General features: G+C 40.8%; 1 protein-coding gene across 2 annotated transcripts; it reads right to left on the reverse strand.

The window, feature by feature from the left end:
- Positions 1 to 4,800: 4,800 nt before the first annotated feature.
- AP3M1 (adaptor related protein complex 3 subunit mu 1) lies at positions 4,801 to 14,738 on the reverse strand. Of its 2 annotated transcripts, none has more exons than XM_054382232.1 (8): positions 14,466 to 14,738; positions 13,812 to 13,821; positions 11,175 to 11,312; positions 9,178 to 9,263; positions 8,704 to 8,837; positions 7,831 to 8,038; positions 6,167 to 6,311; positions 4,801 to 4,937 (listed from the first exon to the last, which is right to left on the reverse strand). In XM_054382232.1, the coding sequence occupies exons 1-8, from the start codon at positions 14,736 to 14,738 to the stop codon at positions 4,837 to 4,839; spliced, it is 1,095 nt and encodes a 364-aa protein (XP_054238207.1). In that variant the 3' UTR covers positions 4,801 to 4,836. The 2 variants fall into 2 exon arrangements, with proteins under 2 accessions (XP_054238207.1, XP_054238206.1); XM_054382231.1 differs by having other exon boundaries at positions 13,650 to 13,821.
- Positions 14,739 to 15,270: the final 532 nt, after the last annotated feature.

The raw sequence follows: 15,270 nt of genomic DNA on the forward strand, positions 1-15,270 counted from the left end.
TATAACTGCACATGCCTTCATATATGCCTACACACATATACTTATGCACATGTTCATTTATTTGCTGGCATAGTCTCTTTTGACGTTTGACAGGAGAATTACTGTTTTAGAATGAAGCTCTGTGCATCTGCAAGAGACATGTGCAGGCTTCTGCCTAGATCAGCACTGACCTCATGACACCCTCTTAATTTGCTGGTTTGTTGCATGATCAAAGCACCTTTTAACAGAAGTGCCCTTGTCAAAAAACTGCTCAATCTGAACAGCTCAAAGGAAAAGACACAACAGTCAACTGTCCTTTACCTAGCTGCAACACTTGGACTTTCTCCCCTCCTCCCCTGCACCCCTTCATTGCACTGTTATCTAAAAAGGGAAGTTAAACTGATTGTAAGACACCTGCCTCAAACTGACCTTAGCAAGAGAAAGCATGTGTTCATCTTTAAATCACTCCTTGTGTCTGGGTGTTTATGAAATACATGGTACTTGCGATCTTCCCTTCATATTCTCTTCCTGTAACTACCTGCAACAGGAAAAGGAAAGAAGGGGTACCAGAGCCTTAACCTGAATGTCTTGCATTTGGTTGGTTTATAACAGATCTTAAACATAATTGTAATGTATGTAGTAACTTCTATTTAATAGTAAATAACACTGAATAGGTAGGGGTTATTTTAAGGGATTTTCTAAATAGTTTTCCTATATTACTTTTCAATGCTCCTCACGTTTCTTCTTTCCCAGTTTAGGCTTCAGGTGAGATTTGATTTGGTTTTTTAGCACCACTGTTTAGTTGCTTGATTGATATTAATGCAATATTACAAATAGCTCTAATATGTAATTGTATGCCAAAGATCACATTTTGTTTATAGAGGAATGTTTGCAGGAAAGTTATGAATCATGGTTGCCTTTGATACTCTTCCAGAATGTTTACTGTAAGTTCTCAAGTGTTTTGTAGATGCTAAGATACTTGTCTACCTTATGCAATTGCTGCTTTTTCAAAAGCTATTGGTCTTCAGACCTAAATGCAGCAAAAATTTGAAAAATGCCATGAATGTCACTTAGAAATGTTTTACCACTATAAAACTTTGTTTATAAAGCAATGTATTGTATAGTCTAATGTTTTCAACCTGTCTTTGGTTCTGTTAAAAAAATAAAAATGCATTTGTACAAATATCAACTTGTGACTATTACTGACAAGAGAGCAGTGGGTACTGCTGTGACATCATTGACATCATTGGTCTACACACCAATCCATGCAGCATAGGGAATAAACAACAGGAGTTAGAAATCTCTGTGTGGTCAAAGGGTTATGGGTCTGGTGGCAATTACAGAGATGTGGTGGGACAGCTCATGTGACTGGAATGTGGTCATGGATGGCTATGTTCTTTTTAAGAATGACAGGTCAACAAGGAAAGGTGGTGGAGTACTCTTTAGATGAAGGAGCAGCTAGAATGTACTGAGTGCTGTCCAGGGGTGGAGGAGGAGCGAACTTACCAGTTTGTGGGTGTAAATTAAGGGGCAGGCCAGCATGGGTGATACTGTTGTGGGTGTCTAGTACAGGCCACCTGATGAAGATGAGAAAGTTGATGAGGCCTTCTGCAGGCAGCTGATAGCAGCCTCTCAGTTACAGGCCCTGGTTCTCATGGGGGACTTGTAACAACCCAGATATTTGTGCTCAGGCAGCCATCCACGGTCCAGGAGGGGTCTCCAGTGCATTGATAATAACCTCTTGATGCAAATGGTGGATAAGCCAACTAGGAGAGGAGCACTACTGGATCTTATATTCACTGACAAGGAGGGTCTGGCTGAAGCAGTGGAGGGCAGCCTTGGCTGCAGCGACCATGAGATAGATAGTGTTCAGGATCAGGTGCGGTAGGAACAGAATAGCAAGTGGAATCACAACCTTGGACTTCAGCAGGGCCAACTTTGGCCTTTTCAAGTAATTACTAGGGGAAATCCCATAGGACAGGGAACTAGAAGGTAAAGAGACCCAAGACAGATGGTTAACAGTCAAGGACCATTTCTTCCAAGCTAGTGATTGGAACACCTTGCTCAAGAAGGGGAGCCAGGAGACCCACATGGTTAATTGGGAACTGCTGAGCAAACTCAAGTGGAAGAAGAGTCTACAGCTCATGGAAGGAGGGGCTGGCCACTTGGGAGGAATATAAGACTGCTGTCAGAGGATGCGGGGGGGCAGGTAGGAAAACTAAGGCCTCCTTGGAATTAACCCTTGCAAGAGAGGTCAAGGACAACAGAAATGGCTTCTTCAAATACACTGCAGGCAAAGCTAATGCTAGAGGCAACGTAGGCCCAGGTGCGTGCCCTGGTGACAGAAGATGAAAAAAATGGCAGAGCTACTGCATCCTTTCTTTGTCTATACTGCTGGAGACTGTCTTCAGGAGCCCCAGACTCCTGAGGTCTCAAAGCAAGTCAGGATAAAGGAGAAGTTTGCTTTGGTTGATGAGGACTGGGTTAGGGATCAGTTAAGCAATGTGCACATCCATAAATCCATGGGTCCTGATGGGATGTACTTGTGGGTGCTGAGGGAGCAGGTGGAAGTCACTGATAGGCCACTCTGTCATCCTTGCTAAGTTGTGGAGAATGGGAGAGGTGCCCAAGGACTGGAAGAAAGCAAATGTCATTCCAGTCTTCCAAAAGGGCAAGAAGGAGGAACCAGGTTAATTATAGACTGGTGTGGCAGTTTAGGCTGGGTGCCCCCTGCCACTGCCACATGAGATACACCTCTGGTGTCCTGGGTGCCCACCCAGAGGGGTGGACACAGGAAACGACGTATTTCTACCCATAAGTCCTGCACCCTATAAGGCCATCTGCAAAGTCATTCTCTTCCTCTTTCTTCCCTCTCTGCTCCCATGGGAGATGTCCTCTCTTACCGGGTAATGCCGGGGGAGTATCCTCAAGGCCTCTTAGGCCTGTCTAGGCCTAATGCCAGGAGGAGAATGGAGGGGGGGGCAGTCTCAGACCTGGCCAGCCTGAGACTTGCCTAGCAGCGGGAGGGGGAAGAAAGAGCCCTGGGGGGTTTGGGTTTACCCTCAGGTGGGAAGAAGGGAAGGATTGGGAAGCTTTGGGAATTCTGTGAGGGGTTCTGTACGCTTTGGGATACTCTTTGTCACTATGCTTTGTGGTTTGTAGTTCTCTGTAGCTTCACCAATTGCTTTTTTTTTTCCATTTAAACTTTCCATCACTCTCCAATCCGTTTGTGTGAGTCTCATTCTTTTGTCCCTTTCGGGGCAAGAGACGATCTGTCTGGCCCCAAACCAGCACAACTGGTTAGCCTTACCTCCATCCCTGGAAAGGTGATGGAGCAGCTTATCCTTGGCACTGTCTCTAGGCATATAAAGAATAAGAAGGGAAACAATCAGCATGGTTTTACTAAGGGGAAGTCATGTTTAACCGACCTGATAGCCTTTTATGAGGACAGAGCCAGGTGGATAGATGATGGTAGAGCAGTTGATGTGGTTTATTGCGATCTCAGGAAAGCATTTGACACCCTCTCCCACAGCATCCTTGCAGCCAAACTGGGGAAGTGCGGTCTGGATGATCAGGTAGTGAGCTGGGTACCTGATGGGAGCATGTTTTGGTTTACAGAGATCAGTTTATGCTGGTGTAGAAAGAAAAGCTGAGTCAGCTTTGCACCATCACTGTTGTGTCTTTGAAATGTTATAACCTAAACACCAATTGTTCTCCATTTAAAAATAAACAGGAAAGGGAGCTTATCTGCTCTGCTCCTAAACGTTCCGTCTAAACTTTATATAGCTGCACAGTGCTTGAGTTCAGTAAAGATGCAGCAAATAGCCACACAATTAAATGATATCAGATGTCTCCTGCCTAAGAGCATCATGAATGGTTTACATAGCAGGAACATTTCACGAAAGATGTATTTGCAGTAGAGTTCCCTTTATTTCATAACATTAGAGCACACAACTATTAAATACACTTGACACTTCTATTGTGCTATCTAAAAAGCTACACTCCCGTGTACACATGGCACAAATCTGGTGGCATCCACTTTGAACAAGTGGAACATCTAAATCAAAGCAAAGACTTCACATAAAAAATATCTTACTCTCTGCAACTGTATTCTTAAAAAAAAGAGATGGCAACGATTGGATTGAATGGAAGAGAGTAGATTACTGAAGCAACAATCACCTCCCAGATTGAATGTAGGCTGTTTTTTTTCTATCAGCTCATCTGCAGATGGCACAAATGAAAGCTGATTAAGGCAAATGCTTCTTAAGAAAGGTGATTTCTTGTAAACAAGGAAATTTTTTTTTCTTCACCAAAAGCTCTTTCTCAGGAGCAATACTTGCTATGTCCCAGGCCCCTATGGAACCCCTGCCCCTCTCACTGTTGCTCTCTCTTTCTGAAGGGATTACATGGTGCTTTGTGGAATGCCAGCTTGCTGTGGGCTGTAAGGACAGCTGAGCTTTCTTTGCAGGCAGCTGCAGCAGCAAAATATGCCACAACAAGATTTTTCCAGTGGCCTGTCTGACCTTCATAATGTGCTTGGCCTCTGGGCTTTGGTATCTGACTGGCAGTGTAGTGTTTGTGACAGTGTGATTTTGTGGATCACCTATATCAAACCATTCACCAGCACAACAATCCAGTAAAAAGAGTGAAGGTGTATTAGAAAAAAAGTACCTTATTTTAAAGCCATCTTAAGAAAAAAATAAGCTATGCTTTCATTTTAAAAGCTGCTGTGCACAAATGCTTTGATCCCAAACTAATCAGTGTCAATTAATTGGCACCTAATCGATAGCAACATAAGTCACTAAGCAGTCAAGGGTTTTTTTAAAGGGGAATCTCCTCTTGGTGTAGAGAATCTTCTCATGTCCTGACTTGAAATTTTCCTGCTTTTGTTATATATTTGACACCTTTAAAAGGCTTGTATTTTTCTCCATACATGTCTAGGCGATTCACTTTCAGTCCTGAAAAGACAAAAATACACATACAAAGTTAAAAGCAGAATGCCAGAAATCACATCAGCCTATTTAGAAGTCCTGCTTTCTTGAAGAATGTAAAGATTGGTAGCAAGCTAATTTTCCCTCTTTTCACAATTTCATCTGGCTTTAAATAGCAGAAGGAATCATTCTTGTCACTTAATCGCAGCTGCCCTGGTAGGGCAACAAGTTGTTTCATTTATACTCAGACAACATTCTCCTCCTAAGGGATGAGCTACTGAGCAAATGAAATCATATCTTCCCCAGCTCTCATTTCCAATGATGTAGATGAAGCGAAGGACAAGATATAGAATTTTTTTTTTCACTCTAAAACAATATTCCAAAGATTGGCAATCCCTGTTGTTATTAATTCAGAAGTGCCAGTGGCTATCAATAACCTAAGTTTAAGGTTATCTCCCATTTTCTCACAAGTACAGTATTTCTGGCATCCAGCTATTGGGTCCACTATGTTTTGCTAGATTTATACTAGTGGATTGAAAGTTTAAGAGGAAACTGGAAGGTTCCGTTTTTACACAAGGACTAATTTATTTACTCAGCAGACTAGGAAGAAAAAGGACCATAGCCTGGTACCTATCTAGGAAGTACTACATACACTACCACCACTTCTCATTTACTGCCTTCACTCAGTCTTTGATCTGTTAGGGTCTTAACCCTGCAAACCTTGCTTGCAGAAGCAATTTACACATGGACAACTCATGTGATTTAAGCCTGCAGATGGAGGCCTTGTTTGCTTTAAACTTAGTCTTGCACTTACTCTACAGATTTCACTCTGGTTTTTCTTGCAGATTGTTTTGAAGATGAAAAACTAACCAGTTCCAGGAGGAAAGAATAAGAGGAAGGGCATTCTTTAACAGAGTTTCTAAAAACTATAAAGGACTTCAGTGGTATAAGGCTAACACAAGTCAAAAACAGCATGCTAAATCATCACTCTTCACTGGAAGGATACATTTGCAGGCTTAATGCACATGTCAACAAAGAAAAATCTCAGAGTTTTGAGCAAACCAATCAGGAATTCACACTTCCCAGCAAGGGAGTCTTCCAGTAACTGTCAGATTTGGGTAAACCAGACTTCACTGTTTTGGACCAAGCTGACATCACATCAGTATCTTCAGTTAAAACATCAACAGTTTTCCACTGCATGTCCTATTGCTATTCATTCTGTCAATAACAATGTCATGTAACACCCATGTACTCACCTGAAATTGCAAGCTGTTGTATCTTAAACTGGATGTTTAAACTTGGATTCTCCTCTGGCTTGGGGGCTCCAGACTGCAGGTTCACTACACCCTTTAGGTTTGGTAGCTTTTGAGGGGTAATTTTGCCAACGTCCCATGTTAATACCTTGTCAGGAAAGAGAATAGTAGCAGTAGCTTTCTAGGAAACCACCTACAAGGTCAACTTCATGTCTAGTTTTCTGTTTCTAGCATGGGTACAGAAAGTAGCCTGATAGCCCTGAGAATTATCCCACTGGCTGGAAGGCAGCACATTTCAGGCTCCTGCAGTTACAGTGTCTTTTCTTTCTCAGCCTTTCTTTTGCCCTGTCAGCACTTCTCAGTTGGTCTGTGCACTTAACAGATCTTGTTCCCTCAGTTATAGTCATTGTTCCTGTTGTCAGACTGGGTCAGCTACTCTGTGAAGCAAGGAGAGTAACCAGCACAAAGGTCATAGGAATGTAAACAGAGAACAAGAAGGGCAGTAGCAAGGCATTGGTGAAAGGAGATGTTTAAGCTACAGTAACTTTTCTAAGGGCCACTTCTTTCCCGCTGATTTTCACACTTGAAAGAAAATCCATGGAACCAAGCTGGCCCTTTACTCACTCACAAGAGGATTTTTTTCTTATTGAAAGCTGAAAATTGTTGATAAATGCAAACAAGCCTCAGTTCTCCCCACTTCTACGAACTTTTGAGTTATCATCTACTTAGTTAACTCTTGATAAAAACACAGTATAATTTAATTCTGCAAAGTGGAAACAAGACTTCAAGTGGTTTTGATGGTGGCTTTGTTTTTACAAGATCAAGGTCTTTTGAGACACTGGAACAGGTAGCCCAGGGAGGTCATGGATGCCCCCTCCCTGAAGGTGTTCAAGGCCAGGTTGGACCAGGCCTTGAGCAACCTGGTCTAGTGGAAGGTGTCCCTTCCCATGGCAGGGGGTTTAGAAATATCCTGTTCAAAAGAAACAAAATGTCACTCGGAAAGCTTTCACTTACAATTCAAATCAGTTACTGACCGAGATATTCCAAGGGCAGCAGAACATTCAGAGCAGGGAGTTAAGATCCAGTGGAATGGTTTGGTTCAGTCTGCATTTCAGCAAAATGCTTCTGGTGCACTAAAAAGCTCAGGAGCTTTAGGAAATTGAGGTGTCAATCCCTGACTCAAAGGCAAGAAAGCAGGACTCCCAAGACATTTTTTCAGACCCTTTATTTTCTTCCCTGCATGTCTTCAGACAGATCTTTTAGATGAGGTTTTATTTTCATCTTCTGCCCCTTATTTTTCTGACTACCTATTTTTCAAGTCTACTGCATTTTCTCTAGGTAGGTATATTTTAAAGAACACAGACCACAAGTCATACCATGTCTGAAACCACCAGCAAAATACTGCTGCATCCACTAAAGAAAAATGCTTAGGAGGGTGGACAAGCAGGGAAGAAGAAAAAGGAGACTGCTAAAACCAGAAATCACAACTGGTGAGTATTGAAGTTTAAAAAAGCAAATTTTAAAGAAAATAAATATTTAAATTCACAAACATATACTAAAGGGAAAGTTTTCTAAGTGTGGGACACTTCTCCAGTGTTCTGCAAATATGTATGACTTGTTCTAATGTTGTCTTAGACATTTAGATACATCAAAAAATTAAGACTTACTTTAGTAACTGGGTCAAATGTATAGCTGCCTTGTGTAGCACTGAGGTTCATATTAAGTACAGCCTTTGGCATGTGAACTGTCATGACAACTCCTTCCACTGTTTTCCCCATATTCTGTTTTGGTCCAATGGTAATATCAAATCTTCCTGAAGAACTACTTTCCTTAAAACTGATCATGTGTTTCACATACACAGGAATTGCCACCAAGCTGAAAAGAGAACACAATAGCTGAATGATCCTGGCTACCTCTCTGGGAAAAAAAAAAAAAAAAGAAAAAAATAGCTCTTGCTCATTAATAGCTCTTGTTTCTCTGGCAAGTATCCAAGTTACAACTAGTCTGTTTCAAAACTGAAAAGTGATACTCAGCTCTCTAGCATCACTGCTGAAGTGATTTTACTAGCAGAGAATCACAGGATTTTTTTTTTTCCCAAATCACTTCTGCTAATCTTTTCCCCTCTTTTTTTTTTTTCCAATCTCACTGAGCCAATTCTCAGAACAACCACCAGTCAAATCAGACTGTTTGCAAATATGTGCAGACTTTTTGCTTTCTTCTTCATATTAAGATCAGACTCTTTCATGTATACAGATTTGGCCACAAAGCATCTAGCAGCAACAATGATTACCAGGAATGAATAGCTCAGTATTATTCATGTGTAGTTTATCCCATTGAAAAATGATTGCTGAGTATCAGCAGGTCACTGAAAAAAAAGTTTTCTTGTTTTAGTGGAGACAAAGCAACAGCGGAGACAAAACCTGAGAATGTGTGTTTTAGCAACAATGCAAATTCCCCTCCCATAACCAGGAGAAATCTGCAGTTACTCAGATGGAAAGTAGGTATATCTGAAGAACTAGTGTGTCCAAATGGAAACATACTTCTGTGAACTGACACGGTAGGAGATCAATCTGAAATTGCCATCAGGAGGAATAAATGAAAGGACCCTCTCAGACTCCCAGCGTTTGAACCGAATACATGGATGGAAGCTGACGTCATCCAGAAGCCGTGGGTTCTGCAGGCAGTGGCAAAATGGTAAGTGAAATCTCATCAAGTATCAGCAGTTTGAACTAGCTACTAGCTACCTACTCTACACAGTGCATATTTCTTAAGACTCTAAGATATGTTACCGAGCTAGATGGATTTCTAGTCTGACCTGGTACAGCAGTTCCTGTAAGTGTATTTTTATGTACATGCAAAAGCCATTCCAACTACTGACCAATGCAGCAACTTGTACAATATATATGCGTAACACAGGAAGTACTGACTGCACTCTTAAAATTGTTTTAACTCTGATTATTAAGAAAAATAAACCCTCAGCAATTAAAATTCCAAAATATATATATTAAATTTACCATGAAAGAAAGAGAAAGATCTGGCATTCCTGAGAGCTTAATACATGAATCAATAACACCTTGGATTTCTGCAAAGACTGTGGAACCTGGAGGAGAGAAAAAAAGAAGACACTTGACTTAACGTTATTATAAAGGGCCTAACAAATATAGTGAAGTGCAGAGGACAGAGATGACATTTGCGCAACACTCCAGAACATGCCAAGCACAGATAGGAAAGGTCATTTTGGTTACCTGTGGCCTGGGAAGCTTGCTAAAACACGTGAGCCAGAGCAAACAGCTTGTCCTAGATCAGCTACTGATACTTGTGCCAGCTGTTACACAGGACTAGTACTGGATGTGCTTGAATTGGTTGCCAGCAGTGAGCAAATAAGTTCTGACTACACAAGCTCTGAATTTTCCTTTATTTTATCCCTGTAGCCTTTCTCCAGAAAATTAGCAAGTTGTGTAGTGGTGCAGAGAAGCTGACACACACCAAAACAGTCACCATCAAAACATAGTAAGTTTGTGCTATAAAGCTCCGGATAACCTTGGCTTTCACAGGCACGGCTTGTTTAACAGTGTGATTACATACGTGTCTTGATATTAAGTAGATTTACAGCAAAAGAAAAAAACCAAACAAACCCAACCCCAAAACACCTCAAAAAAAACCCCAAAGCATGAATACCAATCATCTTATCCAGGAAAGGCACATTTCCTTGAATATCCTATAGGGACAGAAAGGAATGAGCAGGCTAATGGACTAATAAGCCCTACAAGCAAAGTTTATTTTAAAAGACATGTAGAAACTATTGCTGATCTAGTGAAGAAAGGTCAACTGTGGGTTAACACTTTACCTGACAAGAAGAGATCTTGTTTTAGATGAAAGCTAACCTGTGAAGACAAGGTAACATTCCTATTCTAGGTGAGCCATCTTACTGACTTTGTCTTGGTGAAAGCTGGGAAGAAAGATTCTAGCATTGCTAGCCTCCACAGGATCAGAGCAAAAATGAGTAGCTATGACTACTGCAGTGGATCCTCAGCAGGAAATGTAAACATTCAGTGGACAAATGTAGTCTTGATTACCACTCCTTGGACTATGCACTCCTATTACTTTTGGGAATTCTATTGAGCTAGGAGAGTGACACAGCCCTCAGGGTATTGTGACTGTGACTGACATGTTCTTGTAGTTTCAAGACAGTAAGAATAAGAGCAGCATAATAGCTATTTATGACTATCCAAGTCAAAGGTGGCCAAAGCGTTTGTTAAATTGGCATTGACTACCGCTACAACAGCAGCACTGAATTAAGAAATCAGAGATTTGCTCCCTGCCTCATACCATCACAAAATGATGTCATGCAGTCTTCAGCTTGGTAACTGATGGCCCCCATAATGAACAAAACTGCAGGCTCCTGTCCACAGCACAGCAGTTTTGGATCACTTTTTTCTGCTTCTTGTGTAACATTTACACAAAAATTATCAGTTCTTCCTTAAATATCAGATTAAAGATTTTTGGTTTTGAAGAGATCATGTTTTGTTCACATAAAAGAGTATTATTATGCTTCATTATATCTATCTCCAGTTTATATATAGGGAAAACAATACTGTCCAGTTTTGCATCAACTTTTGTCCTGCTGTCAGAAGAAAGCTAATGAAAGCTTGCCCATTTGAGGGTCTACAATGACTACAGTAAATTGCTGATGGGAACAGTGGAAGATAATTTTCTCTTCACATTTAAAACTTCCAGTATTTTTTCCATTTACATCTCTGAAGAGATAATCAATATACAGAGAACATCTAAGTAGAGAATGTATCTTGTGGATGTTCTTGAAACAGCTTAGAGCATACTGCTGTTTTAAGACAAACTGAAGAAATATATTTGGGCACGTTATTTGAAATTGTATATTTCTATTCAATATATAAATTCATGTATATAAAGTGTGCAAACGGACTGCATTCTAATTATCAGCAGCTAAACGTAAACACAATCAACAAATAAAAACTGTTTGCAAGGCATTTACCTGATTTGTCTATAATCGCATCAATTTCTTCGATGACATCAAAATAGGCTTCATTGTTTGTGTATTTTACTCCTGCTCTGCGCCAAGGGATGTTGGACAACTGTCCAGTGGGAAGTGTGTCACCTACATTACTACTGCCTTAAAAATGAAAAGGAAATCAATCAGTAACTAATTGCAAGGTAAATGTTTCAACTGCCAAAATTAAGAATAAAAGCAAGATTTGACCCCCAAAATAGCAGACTGGAACCTGAACCACTAAAATTTCAGTCATTAAGTGCCTTAAATGAACTTTAAGTGTATGGACTCCGTTTTGCACAGCAAAACATGAGTATCAGGTCAGCAGGGGGTTTGAGTGGGAGGAGATTCTAAGTCCATCCTTAAAAAAAATTACTAAACTGATAGCAGATCAAGATGACTGAGATATGTGGCTGGGTCCTACAAAGGATTTAACAATTTAAAATGTTACAGCTCCTTGTGAAGGCCTGAAGCACACCTCACCCTTCTCCTGTATTTTAGCTGGCTGCCTTCAGGACTGATTTACTGACAGGACTGATTTACTGTTACGAAGAAAGGCCTGGGAGAAGGCTTAGGGAGGGCTGCTACCTCCTTTGCTTGGGAGCAGTTGTCAGGCTGAAGCACTCCCCCTTGGTACCCATCTGAATATGGCTGTTTGCAGCAACATGACAGCATGACCATATGCCAAACTATCCAGACTCTGGCCCATAGCCTTGACTTTCTGGCTTGGCCTGTGTCATTATGATGGACTTCCTTGGCAATCACTGAGATGTGGATGACTGTCATCTGATCCCAATCCTGACCCTGGCCTGTTGGCTCCGTTTCTGGGGACCTCAAAAGTGATGACACTGCCCTTGCTTGCTTTGCTGTCACCCTCGGCTTCTGGTTCTTAACACCACCCCATGTGAGAAAAGGGCTTCCTGAGCTACCCAGTTATAAAGTAAACTGGTGAATCTTTAAGGAAAAACAAAATCATCACTTCTGGGGTTAGGTGATGCAAGGTGATCCACGACCTTGGAATAGCAGTATAGTGAGAACAACTCCCTTTGCTAGTCTCAGGACAGGGCTACAGTTCACACCTGGACTCTTTGGCATGATGAATGTGATAGTGTGTCCCACCACATGAAACAGCTTCACTGAGAGGCTGGGAACCAGCAGTAATTGTTTCTACACAATCTGATGGGTAGGCCCTTGCCTAGCAGAAAATGGAAGTTTTCCTTCTTTTGAGCTAGTAAAATAACTCACATAGAAAAAAGCATCCCTGAAGTCTATCCGGGTACTGTAACACAAGGGGGAGGAATTGCAACCATTTCCACACTGCATCTCTGACAGACAGCAGTTGTCACTTCCATGTCTTGTGCCCCTCAGCAGCCTTGCAGAGTACCGCAGCTGGTAGGCCAGGTAGGCAGAAGGGCTCTCACACTGCTAATTACCATCTGCTCAGGACTGGGCTGTTGACAGTGACAAGATGTAGGCTGCCCTGGGTAGGTGCTTTAGGCTCCTAGGGAATTCTAATAAGGCTTTAGATAAAACAAGAGGATTTGATGTTGTAATCCTTGGCTTCAGGAGTCTTTTAATTCCCCATACAGTGGAGCACCCAGCCCATTAATGTCATAGATGTTTTTATATTTTTCTGCAGATGGATTCTACTGACATCCAAAAACACATTTCGAAAACCCCAACCAACCCAAAACCGTAAACTAAAACTGATGAGATTTATATTCAAAGGCTAAACCACATGTGCTGCCTCGAAGATGAGCTCCTTCCAGCACTACCACTGTGTGGCCCTGCAGCTCACCTACTACCCTTCTCTAACACAATGTACATGCAAACATCTCCCATAGCTCTGACCTCATGTGACACTTAATGGTGTATGTCCCTTGCACTGGCTTGCCAGACAAGCAGATTCCACTAGCTCAGCTGACATTTGGCTCCCTCAGTGCAATACACAACATTTTACAACAGCCCGATACCAGCTCCAAACATGATGGACAGTGATGGAGGTGGTGGGGAGACTGAGGTCAAGCTTTTTGCTTCCCTTTGTGCTATCTGTTCCCAGACAGCTAAGATTTTAGAAACTGGTTATATACATTTCTATAATGATTTCTTACAAAATGTGTAACCTTCTCCAATGCCCTTTGGTTATTCAAGACTTGGGGCTAGCCCTGTACCAATCCCAGAGCACCTGTCTCCAAGTATGTGCTGGGAACTGCTATTCCTGAGAGACTTCAGCAGCTGTGACTGGACCAGGCAATGTCACGAGGAAGATCAAAGGGGCCAGGCATAAACTGCAAATAAGGAGGATGTTGCTTTTATTCATCTCTTAATTGTAAGACTTGTCAGGGCAGTCACCCTGATTTGCAGATTTACACCAATATGGTATCACTTTTTAGTTATGAAGCATGATATGGCTTTGTTTTTAAGCAGCCAGCCACTGCTGAAAATTATTTCTTTTCATACCTGTGATGGAGTTGACAACGGAGCGCAAAATTGTAGGAGGCTTAATCAGTTCCTTCAGTATGTTAGATTCTGTTGCCAGTGGAAAACCATTGTCTAACATTTCTTCTAGAAGTTCATACACAATAACTACATTGTCCTTAATTGCAGTCTCTGAACATTCGCCGAAGTAATCCTAAACAAATCAGAGATTACAAAGGAGAGGAGGTTTATCCCTGTTGAAACGCTTTGCAAAAGTTTGTTTGTTTTTTTCTTTTTGCTTACAGAAACTCTTCAATGTGTCCAGGAATTTTAGTCCCTAAGATGACTAGCTGCTTCAGTAGTCTGATGGCATCAAATGATAAAGTTACATTTAGAAACTGATTAAAGACAGTGTGAACAGTGAAATTAGCACAATCTGGTTTACTAGTATAAACGTTGCATTGTGAGTAGTAACAAATCTTCAGTTAGAGAAATATGTTGTGAAATATGCTGAAAACTGACCAATGCTTTGGAGCTCTTTCCTCCCTACAGACTGCTTCATGACTGCATGCTCCTTTTTATCTATGTAACAGCACAAAAGCTTACAGGAAAAATAAAAAGATAGCATTTAAAAAGTGGGATTTGGAGTTTAGTGCATGTATGCTGGTAACTGTAAATTAAATCAATATCCAAAACATACTTTCTTTTCCTTTGTACTTCATAAACCAGTGCTTGACTTAAATATTGCAAAGGGGAAAAGCCACTGACAGGAGGGTTTACTGACTTTCTTTAATAGAAGTTTATACAAAAAATCCCTTGAAATTATTTCAATTTTAAAATTATTTAATGGTGACAGACCTGGAAAGTATCAGCTACTCGGTGCAGAAATTCAATTACAAAGAGTGGTGGCACTTCTGTCTGTATGACAGATACAAAGAAAATTTTATCCCGATAGATGCTGATGAGGTAGTGATGTGGTGTTGAGATGACAGGAGGCACATTCTCAACATCGATTGCTTTCTCCTGGGCTTCAAAGAAATAATCACACACAGACTGGCTCACAATGCTCTTCCAGTGCTTCTCCAAGAATATATCACCAGAACAGTTTATAAGAAACAGGCTGTGGATCATTTTCTGTTGGAAACATTCAAAGAAGTTAAAATAAACAAAAGCATATGAGGATTCACATTATTTCTTCTTCTAGACTGCCTTTCTTAGAATGGTTTACTTTATCAACATGCACTGTGAATTTAAGAAAAAAATCTGTTGCTGCTGTGCTTTAAATTACATTTTCTTTATTTAGAGGAATGTTCCACCACTAAATATTTCAACCTGGATTAAGTCAATAACATATCACAATGTAAGCAAGAAGCTAGCATCCTTTGTTTCCATATTCACCCCTATTTGGTATTTGTAAATAATTTCTTAAAGCAAAATTGACTCTCACAAGTTGGCACTCACTTAAAGGCGTTTGGCAACATGTAAGGGTAACTTCTATATAAAGTTTCCTAAACAGTGGAGTTTGTGTAAGATTTAACACATAACTAAGAATTGTGCTATCTTAATGATATATCTCTAGTCAGCTTCAGCTACTGAACTACAAAAGTGGATTTTTTTTTTTGGCTGGCTGATTATTTTTTTTCTTATGATCCATGCCAAGCTG

This window comes from Indicator indicator, chromosome 7 (genome assembly GCF_027791375.1).
Source record: "Indicator indicator isolate 239-I01 chromosome 7, UM_Iind_1.1, whole genome shotgun sequence".
Taxonomy (NCBI): domain Eukaryota; kingdom Metazoa; phylum Chordata; class Aves; order Piciformes; family Indicatoridae; genus Indicator; species Indicator indicator.

Coding starts and splice junctions, on each gene's coding strand:
- AP3M1 (XM_054382231.1), bottom strand. CDS start 14,738: ATGATCCACAGCCTGTTTCTTATAAACTGTTCTGGTGATATATTCTTG. Junction 13,822..14,465: donor GAGTAGCTGATACTTTCCAG/GTCTGTCACCAT, acceptor TGATTTGTTTAG/GATTACTTCGGCGAATGTTC. Junction 8,039..8,703: donor TACCGTGTCAGTTCACAGAA/GTATGTTTCCAT, acceptor TTCTCTTTTCAG/CTTGGTGGCAATTCCTGTGT.